General features: G+C 52.8%; 2 protein-coding genes across 2 annotated transcripts in view; one reads left to right on the top strand and one right to left on the bottom strand.

Moving 5' to 3' along the window:
* Positions 1-739: 739 nt before the first annotated feature.
* The window catches only part of RNF40 (ring finger protein 40), a 29,505-nt gene continuing 13,636 nt past the window's right edge, over positions 740-16,608 (bottom strand). The window contains exon 20 of the mRNA XM_031432877.2: positions 740-1,702. Coding sequence (XP_031288737.1) covers positions 1,559-1,702 — 144 coding nt within the window. The 3' untranslated portion in view covers positions 740-1,558. The remainder of the gene's footprint in view (positions 1,703-16,608) is intronic.
* ZNF629 (zinc finger protein 629) lies at positions 6,161-14,916 on the top strand. The gene is made up of 3 exons (XM_010996144.3): positions 6,161-6,332; positions 8,776-8,881; positions 9,037-14,916. Exons 2-3 carry the CDS (start codon positions 8,809-8,811, stop codon positions 11,568-11,570), a joined length of 2,607 nt encoding a protein of 868 aa, XP_010994446.2. The 5' UTR covers positions 6,161-6,332; positions 8,776-8,808; the 3' UTR covers positions 11,571-14,916.

Below are 16,608 nucleotides of genomic sequence, written 5' to 3'. Positions count from 1 at the left end.
GAATTTCTGGGTCAGATGTTAATTCTATGTTTAACTTTTTGAGGAACAGCTAACTTGTTTTCCACAGCAGCAGCAACACCATTTTATATTTCTACCAGCAATGTTACAAGGATTCCAATTTCTTCACGTCCTTACCAACACTGGTTATTTTCAGGTTTTTAAAAATTATTATTATTATAACCATCCTAGTGGAAATGAAGTGGCATCTCATTGTGGTTTTGATTTGCATTTCCCTAATAACTCATAATACTGAACATCTTTTCATGTATTTTTTGGCCATTTGGATATCTTCTTTGGAGAAATGTCCATTCAAGTTCTTTGACCGTTTTCAAATTGGGTTATTTGTCTTTATTGTTGAATTGTAATAGTATTTCCTATACTCTGGATACAAGTCCCTTATTGGATAGATGGATTGCTAATGTTTCCACCCATTCTGTGGGTTGTTTTCAACCTTCCTGATAGCTTCCTTTGATGTACAAAATTTTTAACTTCTGATTAAATCCAGTTTACCTATTTTTTCTTTCATTGCTTATATTTTTGGTATCATATCTAAGCAACCATTGCCAAATCCAAGGTCATGAAGATTTACACTTATGTTTTCTTCTAAAAGTTTTATGGTTTTAGGTGTTAAATTTAGGACTTTGAACCACTTTGAGTTAATTTTACATTGTATTTATTTTTAGATTCATAATTTATAACCAGCAGTTTTCTGTTTACCATACTGACATTGAGTTTCCTTCTCAGATATGTTTCTTTCAGTTAAGAAAAATGAGTCAAACTGAAAAGAAATGTATTAAATAAACAGTACAGTGGGTACCCAGATGTGGCAAAGATGTGAGTAAAACTTAGGAATCCCTGAGGTCAGACCCAGACAAAGGTGAGGGCAATTACGTAGGTGACATTGTAGTCAGGGAAGGAAGAGATAAGATTTAGCTGGATTTTGAAGGAGGGAAGCCCCTGACTTGGAGCTGGAAAATCCAAGACCCCCAGATCCCAAGACCTCACAGTTGCTCTGTGGCTGACTTGTTTGAAGTCCCATCCCCTCATGAGTATAAAGAGGATTAATACTGGCCTCTCAAAAGTTTTAGTAGGAACAAATGCCTTAACGGGAATGAAAGTAGCTGTTATAAAATAGTTACTCAGTGTGAGTTAATATAAGGACCTAGACTTAAATTGGCTAGCATTTGACCAGGACCTTGCAGACAGTCCGATGTGGACAGGAGGAGGGAAGTGTTCTAGAGGTGATGGAGGGGACCTGGGCTTGGTGAAAGGCCCAGAAGCAGGAAGGTCCTTACTCTGGGGCGGGGGAGGGCTGGGGTGGAGCACTTGGCACTGCGTGAGGGTGGGGATTACCGAGGAGAGCGCTGTGCAGGGAGGCAGAAAGGCTGCTTTCAGATGGGGCCAGGCCCTCTGAACGTCACTGCTGTACAGGCAGAAATCTAGGTTCCTTGGGGTATGCCAGTGGTGCAATCAGGCTTCAAGTGTTTTGAGAGCTTGCTGATTTTTTAAAGAAGTATTCTAATATGTGTGACAATATAATACTCTCCTCTGTCTGTCTTCAGCCTCCTTTCCCATGCTTAGGCCACGGTAGAGCATTTGTTCCCAGGGCTGATGGGGACCTTTCCAGAAGGTTAGTCCATGTGTCACATGTGGGTAGGAAATCAGTTGAATCTGACTTAATGTGTCTTGGGTTAGGACATACCTGAAAAGGAAATCAACATCTTTTAATCCCACAATCTCCATTCCTAACCATATACTCTAAATATTTAACATTGAAAGTGTTGGGTTTTATTTTTTTCTAAATTAGAAATCATCAAACAGAACAAAAGTTTACAAAGTTAAGTCTCCCTCTTACTCCCGATCCTGAGTCCTCCCTGGAGCAGCTCTTGTCTCCAGGCTCTTATGTAAACTCCTTCAAATAGTCAAGACATACATACACCAGTTATTTGTAGAGTCAGAGTTATATCTAGCGAACATCGGAGCTGCCCTGTCATTTTGCAGGTGAGATAACTGAAAGGCCCTGGGAGGTGAGTGCCTATAGTTATTTCAGATCATCCGTTCACACAAATATTTGGTTCCAAAACAGTATATATAGATTTTGTTTCTTTTCATTTATATTTCTATACATTAATTTTATTTACCCAGTGATACATGTGGATCTTCAAAAACTTAATCATAGGTATGTTAACTTTATAAAAACAAAAGTTCTGTAATTTCCAAAAATTAAAAAAAAAAACAAAAACCCTCTCTACTGAGAATGAGGACCGTGGAGTTGTTCTGAGGGCAAACACAGAGGGACTTCTAGGAAGACCCACAGGGCACCCAGTGGGTGGGGAGAAGCGAAGGGGGCTGGAGGCAGGACAAGCTGTTGGAAAGTCACTGCGATAATTCAGGAATGAGAACCAGGGGGCTACAGTGGCCCGGGGCAGGGGGCTGGAAGAGGTGGGCAGACTCAACAGGGGCCCCTAGGCCTGAGGACCTACTGGCTAAGGGGTGCAGAGGAGGGCACCCCCGGCCTTGAGGAGCAGGATGACTAGCTAGCGTGGAAGGAAATGAAGCTGGTGAATCTGGGATGACTGCAGAGTAGACGGGTCTGTTCGGCAAATGGAGAGAAAAAGCAAGGCCTCAAGGATGGGGGCAAAATAACAGCTAAGTATTTGAACTGACCACATCGAGTGGGAGATTTTGAGGAAGAGAATGGAACGGAAGGACTTGGTTCTGAGCCTTAGGGAACACTGGTGGTCAGGAGGCACTGGGAGGGAAGGACTTGACCTGAGAAGCCTTGGGGAGCCACTGCGGGTTCTGGAGCAGTTCTTGAGTCTGGAATCGCAGACTCTCAAGAGGCAGAAGGGACCTCCCAAGTGGATCCCTCCCTGGATCCACCTCTTGTCCCACATTTGAAGACTACATTCCTGAATAACAGCTCTCAATACACATTGTGGGCATGCACAACTCTGGGGAAGAAGGCCCCATCCTTTCCTGGTGGCAGCCTCCTGAACTGTGATTAGACAGCTGTCCTGGTGAGAAGGTGCCTGGGGCGGTGAGGTGAGTGGCCTCCTCCAGCCTCACCTTCTTAGTCCCTGCATCCTACCCTGAGAGCATCCATAGAACAGAGGATTGGAGGGTCTGGTCGTGGCCCCAGGTCCTCCCAGATTACTCAGGACAGGGTCTCCAGACTCCTGGCTCTCCTGCCCACCAGGCTGAGGACTGCGCGCTGACGAGGAAAACTGAGGCAGAGGTGGCTAGAGACGGTCAGCTCTAAATTCTTGCATCATCTCATTTAGCCCTCCCTTCCCTCAGGAGCCAAGGCTCATTCTTGTTCTAAAGAGGAAGCCAAATCTCCAAGAGGCAAAGTGAGTTACCCAAGGCCACAATGGCAGTGAGGATGCAGCAGGGTTTGGACCAGGGTCTACCTCCAGCAGGGTCTACCTCCAGGACTTAACTGCTCTCACAGCAACCTGGGCCTTGGGACACAAGGGCCTGGATTAAGGGGCCATGTGGAAGGCTGGTGAGCTGTGACCAAGAAGAACATGATAATGGGTTGGCCATGAAAGGCAGGGAATCAAGCCTCATCTTTCTAGGAATTCCCTTGCCAGGAGGGTCTCCTTCCTGGCCACTGTGCCAGCTGACTATAGGCAACAAGACAAAACACTGTCACCCACACTCAGGGTACCTGTTGCCTCTCCAGGAGCTGGACACAAGAAACTCTTTCTGGAGAATGGCTTGGTTGGGCAGGAGTGCCCTGCCCTCCCCAGTTCCTCTCTCCAGCTCCTGGAGCAAGACGAGGAGAGAATGGCAGGGCTGGGAGATTCACCCTGTGATCCTAGACAGACAGACAGACAGACACACACACACACACACACGCATCCAATCTGAGTGAGTCACGGTTAAGAGCCATGGTGGCTCTAAAGGCAGCAAGCCTGGGTTTAAATCCATCTCTGTCACTAGTAGGACAAGTGACTTACTCTATCCTCAAATAGTAATAATATTGGTTTCATGGGTTGTTGTGAAGGTTCATGGAGTTACTACATGTAAACCCTTGAAACAGTGCCTGGCACGTAGTAAATAATAAATGGAACATTAGTGGACATCATCCTCCTATTTGTTATTCTGAATCTGGGGGACACAGACCAAGGGGTACAGAATTAATAGCTCCAGTTAAATGGGTGTTGGAGCATCAACAGTGAAAGATGATGAATATACTGAAACCACCTCTGAGCCTCATGGCTGGGGACACAATAGGAATGACAGGGACTGTGACAAACTGGAAAGCCAGCTCCCCCTCTAAGGAAGGAAACTATTGACCAGGCAGTTGTTGCCATGGGAAAATTTGGGTGATGCTGCCACATCTTTGGATATTCCAAAATTTGGAGTTTTATATGAAGTGTACTGATTTTTAAATGTGGCAATTAATTCAGTTTTTTAAGAACCCCAGAACTTTGTAGGCCAAATTAAACTCCTCTGTGAGCCTGCAGGTCAGGTTTTTGCAGCCCTTGGAGAGCAGGAGAGAGCCTTGAGGGCCCGCAGGGGAGCTGCCTGCAAATCTCTTGGATCCCCAAGTCGGCCTTCTTCTCACCTGTCTCTCAGGATGAGGGGTGGGAGAGTGGGGGTGTCCACGGACGAATGTGATTGTGCAGCCAGAGCCCGGCACTGGAGGCTCTGCCCAACTCTGCCCTGTCTGTCCAGCCCGGGGATGAATCCAGAAACAGATGGAAGAGGCAGGAGATGACTTCATTCCTTGCACTGGGCACCTACTACAAGCCAGTCACTGCTCTGGGCGCTGCAGAGGCAGCAGTGATCACAAGAGGCCAAGCCCCTGCCCCAGCGGTGCTGACCTCATGGCCTGTGTGTGCAGGAGGGGCAGGAGGTATCAGGGGTGATATATGCTGTGAGAAATAGAGCAGAGAAAGGGGAACCAGGAGGGGCAAAGGCCCTGAGGTGAGAGGGAGGTGTCGAAGGTGATGGAAGCCAGGGATAAGATGGAGATACGCAGCTAGCCAAGGTGGCGAAGGAGACAGCGCTGATAAGTGAGCAGAAGTGGGGCCCAGTGGGGCCTCTTCTCCTGGTGGCCACTCTCTCTCAACCCCAGATGTAGGCCCCGAGCAGCTGCATCCCCTTTCACAATTTCTGACAGTTTGTTCCTCCCCTCCCATCTCAGGATGGATAGTCCTTTTCACTTTCCTGTAATGTCTTTGTGTTTATCTCACACACACACAATCGAACCTCTTCAGTTCCTGAGGGTAGAAAGCCTGTTTTTCCGCTCACCTCTGACCCCTCCCAACTTTATGTTCCCCACAGTGCCAGAAATAATACATTTCTGTACACAAATGTGTTAAACTGAAATAATCGCATGGCCTTAATTAAGCATGTTACCTTACTTCTCACACCTTAGTTTCCTCTCCTGTAAAATGGGGATAAATCACTCATAGATTGTAGTGAGGAGGAAAAGAGATAAAGGCTATAAAAACTGGGAGCCCAGATAACCTGGGCCTCGGGAGGTCACTAGTGTTTCCAGGATTTGGAAGGTTTCTCCTGCTCTGAGCTGCACTCCCCTGGAGCTCCTGGAAAAGGTTCTTACCTCCTCCCTCCTGCCACCATGGGGCCTCAGTCTCCTCCTCTGAGAGGAGCTAAGTGGGGAAGAGGGGCCAGCACACACGTCCCAGTGAGGATGGGGCCGCAGGGGCTACCACAAATCCTTCCTGGCTTTGCTGGTCCCCTCAGCCCGAAGTCTTGCTGCTGTGACTTATGTCACCTAAGCCATTTTTCAGTCTGTAGGGTGTTCCCTCTCCAGGTCTGCCCTGCCAGGCCCTGCTCCCACCTCACAGCCCAGGCATCCAGGCCCCATCCCTGGGTCTGAGTCCCAACAAAGGCAGGCCCCAGGGACCAGCAGCCACCAAATCAGAGATAGGGCTTTCCGGGAGCAGCAGGCGGAGCCCCTGTGAGATGGAAGGTGGCCAGAAATCCGGACCCCCTCACTGGTATCTGAGTTCCCCCTGAAAACCTGCTCCCACTGGAGATGGAGAGAGGGGCGTCGTCTCAGCCACCTCTCTGCTACCCTGTCCTCTTTTTTTCCCAGGCTGTGGGAGGCAAAGGGTTAAATCCCATAGAGCTGATGCTCTGACTCCAGGCTAGAGGGGCCCGGGAAGCTGGGGTCACTTCCTGCTCCGTCCCAGTCACCCTGAACTGGTCCCCGGGTCCTCAGCCTGGGATCACCCCTTGAGAAGGACCCCAGAGTCCTCGGCATCTCGCCCGCCCCCCGAGGCCGGGCATTCAAGGGGTTAAGTCCCTTGGGGCTGGATTCTGCCTTCCGGCCTTTCCCAGACCCCAGAGCCGTGAGTTGGGGACGCCTGGGTTCCCGGGGGGTGGCCCGGGGCGCCCGGGACGGCCGCCGGGGAACAATGGGGCGCGGGAGGCGGGGGCCGGGCCGGGCCTGAGCCCCCTCCCCCGCCCGCGGGCCGCCCGGGGTAGGGGTGGGGGCCGGGCAGGGGCCGCGAGGGCCGAGGATTCTGGGAAGAGCGCGAGGGTCTGGCTGTGGGGGAGGGGAGGGCGTGAGCATTCTGGGAAGAGGGAATTCGGCCGGGGGGCTGGGGCGCCGCGGGAGAGCCGGGAATCCTGGGTGCCCCGGGGGGTGGGGGAGGGGAGGATGCCGGGCACTGGGTTGGGAGCCGGAAGGAGGGTCGCGGGGACTGGCCGGAGCAGAAGTCCAGGGTCTGGTCTGGTGCGGGTGTCGGGGGGCCAGGGCTAGGGTGGCTGCATTACCGCAGCCGCCTCCATGTCAGGGTCACCCTGGGCCGCTCACCACACCTCTCTGTGAGGCAGCCTCCTCCTCTTCTTCCCTCCCTCCCTCCGCAGTGGGGCTGGCATGAGGTCCGAGGCCGGTGCAGGCCCAAGCACTTGCTTCCCTGGGTCTCCCCACTTTCATATTGCGTGTTGGCCTCGTCATTAACCCCTTCCCTTCTACTCTGGACTGCTGAGCTTGAATTTCTCCATATGATCAAAGGTACCTAAGCCCTTACCTGTCCTCAGCAAACCCAGCAAGGCTCTTCTAAAGAGTCAAGCACCCCCTCAGCTGGGAAGAGGTCCGGGCTTCCACCTCCCCAGAGACACTTGCAGATGGGGGTGGGGAATTCTCATAGCTTAGGGAGCTGCGGCAAATGAAGAAATTCATTTACTTCCTAAAATCTAACTCCTATCTCTCCTCCTTGCTATTTGGCAGGGTTCAGCTAGCCCCCGCTTCACTTTGATTTCCACCTAGCTGCCTCCTCACGCGTCTCCTTGCACCACTGCCCCCATACACACAGTGTCCATCCCACCTGGCCACCCAAAGCCCACACCCTCCCCAGGGACTCTCTTAAGGGTCTAAACGTTGTGGGAAGTTCTCCTCTTAGCACTTAGCCCCTGTGGCCCTGTTCCCTCATCCTGGAATCATATCACCCTTTTTGGAGTGACAGCTGGCTATGTTTTACTTTAAACTGCTGCTCCTTTGGTGCCATCCTCTTTAAAGGCATTGGACCAAACAGGTTTTCTAAGAGCAAGGGGCATCTCATTCATTCATCTTTCATTCAAAATTTACTTTGCACTTATTATGTGTTAGGGATGGGATATGGCAGCAACAAAAACTGGGCTAGAAGAAGGTGTACCAGGATGGGAGTGATAATGGAAGGCTCCAGTGGGGAGTTCTCTGTTTCGAGTTCACAGAAGCAGAATGTCAGGATCCAGTGCCTCCTTTTACAGCCAGGGCAACCTCTTAGTCCCAGGCATTTCTCCCTCCCATTCCCATGGCCAACAGGCTCTGAGCTTTCCCCAGCTGCCCACGTTTATGGGTTTCACATGACTCTCAAGGTCATCGCTCTCTTTCTCTCTCTCAGAGGCCAGGATAAGCCAGACATAGAACCTTGTGTTTCTGGTCTTAACTCTGCCACCTCCCAGCCTTTGACCTTGGAGAAATCTCCCTGGGCATTGATTCCCTAATCTGTACAATGGACGTCCTGATTCCTGGGTCTACCTCACAGGATTGTGGGGAGGACTGGATGAGCTGCTGAGGACAGCACAGCAGGCACTGCGTCAGCTGCCAGGTGGTCTCCATACACTTAGCCCTTCTCTCTTCTCCTTTCCATTTTCCTCTCAAGGTAGTTTCTGCAGAAGCCCCTGACAGCTTTAAACTGCCTCCGCCCAACTTCTGACCTTCTTTCTGTGCTTGGGTAACGGGAAAGTGCCCCAGTCTTTTGGAGGGCTCTGTCCCCTCGGGGAAATCAGAGCGGTTACTTTTTTTTTTTCTTTTTTTAACTCCTTAAGTGTTCCAGGCAGTCTCAGTTCTCTGTTCACAAGGAAAGTTTATTGGTCCCAATTAGCAGCCCCATTAACGAGGAAAATTAGAGTCTTAATGAGCTTCCTCTGATTAGCAAAATAACAGGCTTCCCAGCCTCTGGGCATCAGAGGGGTGGGGTGAGAGCCTCTTTCCCCTTGTGGGTGTCAGACACCTCTCCAGCCCCCAGTCTGGGTTCAAAGGGTTATGAGTGATGAGCTTTTAATTACACTCTTAAATTCACCTACTTGCTTAGTTGTGATCTTAAGATCTGGAACAGGAATCAGGCCTCCAGGGGGAGGGGGGCCGCAGTGAGAACGAATGCCCAGAAAAATGGGGAGGTAGGAGACTGAAGTTCATGCAAGGAGGAATGAGGGCTGGGGGGCACGCAGATGGAGGAGTGGGGCTGGGGGAATAAAGGAAAGTGGGATGTCAGCTCTTATTGTGTGCTGTCTCTCTCCTCCCCCAAGGTCCCTGAACATCCGGCAATCCTGAGCTCTGGGATGGAGCCTGAGACAGCGCTGTGGGGTCCAGATCTGCAGGGTCCTGAACAGAGCCCCAGTGATGCTCAGAGAGGTGAGGGGCACAAGAAGGGACTGCAGTCCTGACAAGATAGTGGCCCCAGTTCAGGGAGGGGCACAGACTCTGGTGGAAACCCAGGGGAGGGAAGAGAGGCCCGACCCCATGTTCTGAAAGGAGATAGGGGCTGGAGACTCCCTTTCTCTCTGTAGGTGCTGAGAGTGGGAACGAAGAGGAAAGCCCTCAGCAGGAAAGTTCTGGGGAGGAGATCATCTTGGGAGATCCAGCTCAGAGTCCAGAATTCAAAGACCCACAAGAGATGCCCCTGGAGACACCCTCCCAGGATACCTCAGCCTCTCAGGACCCGCCAACCCCGCTGGGTCAGTCCAACCCCTTGGACCACCAGACTTCTCTGGACCCCACCACCCCCGAAGTAGTCCCGACCCCATCTGACTGGACCAAAGCCTGTGAGGCCAGTTGGCAGTGGGGGACCCTGACCACCTGGAACAGCCCCCCGGTGGTTGCGGCAAATGAGCCCAGCCTACGGGAGCTGGTTCAGGGCCGCCCATCCGGGGCCGAGAAGCCCTACATTTGCAATGAGTGCGGCAAGAGCTTCAGCCAGTGGTCCAAGCTGCTCCGGCACCAGCGCATCCACACGGGCGAGCGGCCCAACACCTGCTCCGAGTGCGGTAAGAGCTTTACGCAGAGCTCACACCTGGTGCAGCACCAGCGCACGCACACGGGCGAGAAGCCCTACAAGTGCCCTGACTGCGGCAAGTGCTTCAGCTGGAGCTCCAACCTCGTGCAGCACCAGCGCACGCACACTGGCGAGAAGCCCTACAAGTGCACCGAGTGTGAGAAGGCCTTCACCCAGAGCACCAACCTCATCAAGCACCAGCGCTCGCACACGGGCGAGAAGCCGTACAAGTGCGGCGAGTGCCGGCGGGCTTTCTACCGCAGCTCGGACCTCATCCAGCATCAGGCCACGCACACGGGCGAGAAACCCTACAAGTGCCCCGAGTGCGGCAAGCGCTTCGGCCAGAACCACAACCTCCTCAAGCACCAGAAGATCCACGCCGGTGAGAAGCCGTACCGCTGCACCGAGTGCGGCAAGAGCTTCATCCAGAGCTCGGAGCTGACCCAGCACCAGCGCACGCACACCGGCGAGAAGCCATATGAGTGCCTCGAGTGCGGCAAGAGCTTCGGCCATAGCTCCACCCTCATCAAGCACCAGCGGACTCACCTGCGCGAAGACCCCTTCAAGTGCCCGGTGTGCGGCAAGACCTTCACGCTGAGCGCCACGCTGCTGCGGCACCAGCGCACGCACACGGGCGAGCGGCCCTACAAGTGCCCCGAGTGCGGCAAGAGCTTCAGCGTCAGCTCCAACCTCATCAACCACCAGCGCATCCACCGCGGCGAGCGGCCCTACATCTGCGCGGACTGCGGCAAGAGCTTCATTATGAGCTCCACCCTCATCCGCCACCAGCGCATCCACACAGGCGAGAAGCCCTACAAGTGCTCGGACTGCGGCAAGAGCTTCATCCGCAGCTCCCACCTTATCCAGCACCGGCGCACGCACACGGGTGAGAAGCCCTACAAGTGCCCCGAGTGCGGCAAGAGCTTCAGCCAGAGCTCGAACCTCATCACGCATGTGCGCACCCACATGGATGAGAACCTTTTCGTGTGCTCCGACTGCGGAAAGGCCTTCTTGGAGGCGCATGAGCTGGAGCAGCATCGGGTAATCCACGAAAGGGGGAAGACCCCAGCCCGAAGAGCTCAGGGTGACAGCCTGCTGGGCCTTGGGGACCCTGCCCTGCTGACCCCACCCCCGGGAGCCAAACCACACAAGTGTCTCGTCTGCGGAAAGGGGTTCAATGACGAGGGCATTTTCATGCAGCATCAGAGGATCCATATTGGAGAAAACCCCTACAAAAATGCAGATGGCCTCCCCGCACACCCGGCGCCCAAGCCCCCTCAGTTCCGATCCCCCAGGCTTCCTTTTGGAGGGAATTCCTATCCAGGTGCTGCGGAGGGCAGAGCTGACCCCCCAGGACAGCCCTTTAAAATGCCTGACGGTCAGGAGAGCTTCAGCCAAAGGCTGGGGCTGCTCTCCTCCAAGTCCTACATCTGTTCCCACTGTGGAGAGAGCTTTCTGGATCGCAACGTGCTCCTCCAACACCAGCTCACCCACGGCAGTGAAAAGCCCTTTCTCTTTCCTGATTATAGGATTGGCCTAGGGGAAGGGGCAGGGCCCAGTCCTTTCCTAAGCGGAAAGCCCTTTAAATGCCCTGAATGCAAAAAAAGCTTTGGCCTCAGCTCTGAGCTGCTGCTGCACCAGAAAGTCCACGCAGGTGGGAAACCCCAGAAGAGTCCGGAGCTGGGGAAGAGCTCTTCTGTCCTCCTAGAGCACCTCAGGAGCCCCCTGGGGGCTAGACCCTACAGCTGCTCAGATTGTGGGGCCTCTTTCCTCGATCGCCCGGCCCTCATCCGGCACCAGGAGACCCACACCCAAGAAAAGTCCCCCAGACCTGAGGACCCCGTTCCAGAGCCAGCCACCCTGTCCACAAACCAGGAAGGTGAGGGAGAGGCCCCCAAGCCCCCAGGGAGCAGCAGCCACAGGGAAGGGGAAAGCCCCAAAACCCTCTTGGAAGAAAAGCCCTATTTGTGCCCCGAGTGTGGAGATGGCTTCACAGAAGTCGCTGCTCTCCTCCTCCATAGGAGCTGCCACCCAGGGGTCACCCTGTGAAATGGGTCTGGAGACCAGGGGCCTCTCTCTCCCGAGAGGAACACTGGATTGCCCCAAAAATTCTGTGGGGAAAGGAGGAAAACCCTATCAGATTGTAGAGAAGAGGATAAAGAACTGTGGGTAAAAATAGCGCTTTTACATCCGTGATGAGATACCCTTTAAAATTGTTGGTGGGAACCACTTCTTATGAGGTAGTAGAGAAAAACTGTTGGGTTAGAAACCCTATAAATACGTAGGGAAAAAAAAGCCCTTTAAGTCTGTAGCAGAAAAACCCTATAAACCATAGTGGATAAAAGCCCTATTAATTGTAGGAAGAGGTCCCAATATGTCTCTAGACAACCCTATAAAACTGTATTGAAATCCTTGTGAAACTAAAGGGTCAGGGAAGTGCAGGGAATAGGACAACAGCATTGACTAGGGAGGAGTGACCCTTAGAAGGTATAGAACCTCCCACGAACTTGCTCCACAGCGTTCTCTCCCCCTGGAGTGTGGGAGGGAGCCTGTGTCCCAGAACCCTGGACAGTTACACTGAGGAAAATGCTCAGCTGGGGAGGAGTGTGGGAATTAGGTGGAACGGGAAAAGGAAGAAAACAAAGAGAAGAAAATAAGTGATGAGGAGCCCTCAGACCCACAGAAGAGAAATGACCCAGGAACTAAGAGAAAGTCCAGCTCTTGGCAATGGGGGCTCCTTGTGGTTGGAGGGCAAACTTAAGACGATTATGTGTGTTAGAGGAAGAGGCCCGTGGAATTCTGGATCAGAAAGAACCCAAAAATGGGGAAAGAAAAAAATGCTAAACCTTTTTAAAGGCTAAAGTTTGGGATGCATACAAGCCTCAAGTGTAAGAAAAGTAGGAAACCACCACAGAAATTCGGAGGGAAGAGTGGGGGTATTTGTTAGAGTGCTTTGAGGAAAGCAAACCAAGGTGGAGAAGCTGTTCAGATGGAAGCCAGCAAACTCCAGGCTGCCCAGTCCTCCCTGTAGCTTGTTAAACTGCAAGTACAAGCAGATCCCAGCTCAGGCCGCCAGGGTTTCCCCTGACCCCCCACCAGGCAGGACTTCCCTCTCCCCAGCCCAGCTGGGGAGGTCTACTCTGAGAGGCCTCCAGGAATGGAGGGTCCCTCCTGCACATTCTCAGGTCTCACTGTCAGGAGGTTTCTCCTGAAATTAACTGCCACCAGTCTTCCTGCAGTGGCAGTCCGTTTCCTCAAATTCTGTCCTCAAGTTGGAGAGGGAGAACCGCTGCTAGTCGACCTCCAAAGAATAAAGTCCTTCAGAGACTCAAGGCCTGTGTGTGGTTAAATACTCCCTAGACTTCTAAGTCAAGAGAGCCACGTGTGGATTCCCTCTGGCTACAACGGACAGCAAGTCAACAGAATAATGAGCTCTGATTAGCCAACATCCTCACTTCATCTGAGCTGTCAGCAAGGCTGCTGGCAGGATGAGCCAGCCTATACGCAGTGATGGGTGTCCAGACACCCAACAGACTGGACCATGAGTCTCTGAAGAGTATATGGAGGCCTGACCACCTTTCTCACCCTGGTACCCTGAGCCCTCTGAGGCTGTAACAACCCAGTTCGACTGTGGTCTTGGAAAGGGACATATTCCACCCACTTGGCTCCTCTCCTTAGCCAGAAACCTTTAGAGGGAAACGGAAAGATGAGAAACACTCCCTGGCCAGGACTGGCCCCTGTCTTCACACCACACATAGTGACGTACTTTCATTAACCCAGCCAAACCTGCTCATGTGACTGGGAGTGTGTGTGGCGGGGGAAGACTGTTGTCCTGTAAGATGGTTAAAGAGGGAAAACTCTTGAAACATCTGTAACAAGAACCCCACCTAACCCTGGAGACCCTTAAAGGAGAGGACTCCATCCAGTACTGGGTTCAAAGGAAGTGCCCACTGAACCCACGCTGGCCCCAGGAATACACTCTGGTCTTGGAGTAAGAGAACTGAGATGCCAGGTGAGGTGGCCCTTCGGGAGCTGCATCCCTGGAGCGAGTGCCCAGCTTCCTACAAACCTGTGGAAGAGACCTCTAATTCCATTACCTAAAAGTTCAAAAGGTAAAAGTCCTTCGCCCTTCATCTATCCTGTCCCCAGAGGGATGACCCTCAAATTCAAAGATCAAAATCTAGAACACTGTAGGAGGGAAAACCTAGGCCTGCTGGGGAGAAGGAAAGGTCAGGCCTTGGATGACTGCGGGGAGACCCTTGTTAACATCAGCATAAAGCCCCACCCCACCCAAGTGCCAGGTTGGAAAGCACCGCCGAGAGGGGAGAAGGAGCCTGCCTGCCTCTACTGACAGCGTCAACCAAGGAGGGGGTCCTTCCGAGACAGAAGAAGAGGAGATCATTCTCTAAGCAGGTTTTTCCCCTCCATGATAGCAGAAACTTCAGTTGTAGAGACAAAGCCCTTGTACAGCTAGAAACAGACCCCCTTGGAAACAGGTCTGAGGAATCTGTTTCTGATGAGTCCTAGAGAACAGCCTTTGGGACTCGGGGGCCAGTCCGGGGGGAGGTGGTCACTGTGATCAAAGGCCGACTGTAGGCCTATTGAGGACTAGAGTGTAGCATACGTAGTAGGATGCTCGCATGTTGTAGGGATGGGTGAGGGCAAGGGGTCTTGGCTCCGGTACTGAATGGATAATGTGGACACAATTAGTTGGGGTCTGGGGATTCACAGGAAGGAAAGGGGCAGAGTTGGAGACCTCTGGGGTGTGACGTGTTCTCTGTTGCCCACCTCCCCGAACTCCTTTAGCCAGTTGCTTCCCTCCTAGAGTGAGCTACATCTTGGGAGGAACTAAGCAGGGAGCAGGTGGGAGACCTGGCAGTGTCCAGAGTCCCTTTGACCAGCTCAGGCCAAGGCCCAGGGGTCATGGCACTTTCCCACAGGAACTGAGTTTGGAAAGCAGAGTGTAGCCAAACCCCCTTGTCCAAGTCCATGCAGGCCTAACTCTTCAGAAGTGCCCAGTGGAGAAGCCCAACAGACAGGGTCACAGTGTCATTGGTGAAAGCAGAGGGGAGAATAGAAACTGATCTGAGCTTAGGGTGAAACTTGAAACTGCTATGGATATGGAGGTCAAATGAGAGCTCGAGAGAACTGGGCATGAATCCTGAATGGTGAGGAAACTTGAAATCATCACCACAAGAGGTGGGGTCCCATGACATTCGCCCCTGAGGTGAGCAGCCCCCAGACTTCTTTGCTCCCCATTCGGGAAGCCCCACTCACCTGACTTGTCCCCCTGGAGTGAAGAGAGGCCCCACTTTTGAGTGTTGTGTGTCAATAACAGTGTTGTGTCACCGGTGGTCATGTTGATTAGTTAAAGAGAATAAAGGGAATAAGATTTCCCAAGTGTTTTCTGTCTTTCAAGCCTTAAGCAAGCTGAGAGCGCCTGTCCGCTCCCAGGGCAGCGTCCAGGTGTCACCTCAAAGGCACAGCCCAGCCTGAGGCCACCCTTGGAGCCCTTTCCCCAGGTGCCCAAATGCTGGTGGGAGCCTGAGGGTTTATGGAATTTTAAAATCTGTACTCATGGGAGATAGAGGGAGAAACGTGCTCAGGTGGCAGAGCCAAGCAGCATTACGTGCCCACTTCGGGGTGGCTGCCTGGTGACTGGCACTGGCTGGCTTAGTGCCTCAACACCTGCACCTCCCCAGACTGCCACAAGGGAAAGTGCCTAAGATCTAGCTCCAGAAGCTAGCGGCCACTTCCCCTGGTTCACCTGGGCCCTGGACCTGGCCTAGCCCTTCCTTTAGAACAGAGCCTCCTAGGCCCTGAGGAGAGGTGGGTGGAGACCTGGCTTACGTTCTCACTCAGGATGTAGCCCATGAGTCCCCAGTGTGTGAGAGAGTGAGGCTAAGAGAAGGGCAGCCATTTGCCTAAGATCTACTGCAAGGTGGTGAGGGAAACCAGAATGGCCAGGAGCAAGCTCTGTACCCGACCAAGCCTGTCCTCCCCCATCGCTGGGCCTGCCTGGGCCTGGCCTGGGCTCCTCACTGTCTGGGCCAGATGGGGTTGCTCCACTGAATCCTCAATGCAGGCTTGCCTCAGCACTATCTCTTGGGCCGAGATCTGGCTATGGCCTCTAAGTGGCTGCTTGAGATCAACACCTGCTCTAACCTGTTGCCTGCCTCTGCCCCAGTCTGCTGGGGGCCTTCTGCCCCAGCCAGGAAGCTGTCTCCCCACCTTCCCTTTACCTCTCTGATCCAGGCTCCCAGGGCAGGCTCAACTGTCTCTCCTTCCCCTTCTCCATCTGGAAAGCAAGGGGTGGGGAAGTGGGGAAGAGAAGAGGGACTTGCCTTTCACATAGAGGTGAGTAAGGAAGGCTGTTCTCTCTTCCCTGTGTTTCCAGCCCTGGGGACACTGAGGGACGTCAGCACAGGAGTCATCAGTAAAGTGAGGAGGCTACAGGGGAAGAATAAGCACTGGAGCACATTGGTACATACTTACCAGAAGGGGCTGTGGACCCAGATGTGATGCCTGCAGTGGGTCGGGAAACTAACTGAGGAAGTCACCTGAGGGTGAAGGCTGCAGGAACAGGAAACAGTATATGTAGGGGCCAGGGTAGAGTGGGGGATAGAGGGTGCATAAGATAGGTGTGGGCTTAGAGCACTGAGGGATGGGAATTGAGATAAGGTAGAGAGCACAGGCTATAGAGTGTGGAGCATCTTGTTTGAGTAACTTGGGGAAAAGGGCACCATTGGGGGATTTTTAAGGAGAGTGGCATGATCCTAACCTCCAGCCATGAATGGTGGTTATTTACCAGGTCTGGAGCGCAAGAAAGAAGTGGTGCTGGAGGAGTTGGGCCTTAGCATCCTAGCTGTAGCCATGGTCCTGGATAAACACACCCAAGGAGAGAGTTGGAGTAGAAAGGAGAGGATCAAGCTTGTGGATGCAGAAAAAGGGCCAGCAGAAGATAATATGAGGAAAACCAGTAGAGTGTAGCACTACAGGACCCAAGGGAAGTTTTAGAGAGAGTGGTCAACCTCAAATGCCCCACTGAACCCTGTGGCCAGTTAGACAGCAGCCTTCATTCTGGCTA

The sequence above is a fragment of the Camelus dromedarius genome, chromosome 24 (genome assembly GCF_036321535.1).
Source record: "Camelus dromedarius isolate mCamDro1 chromosome 24, mCamDro1.pat, whole genome shotgun sequence".
Lineage (NCBI taxonomy): Eukaryota > Metazoa > Chordata > Mammalia > Artiodactyla > Camelidae > Camelus > Camelus dromedarius.
The sequence above is the reverse complement of the archived record's forward strand: the minus strand, read 5'-3'. Positions and strand labels throughout refer to the sequence as shown.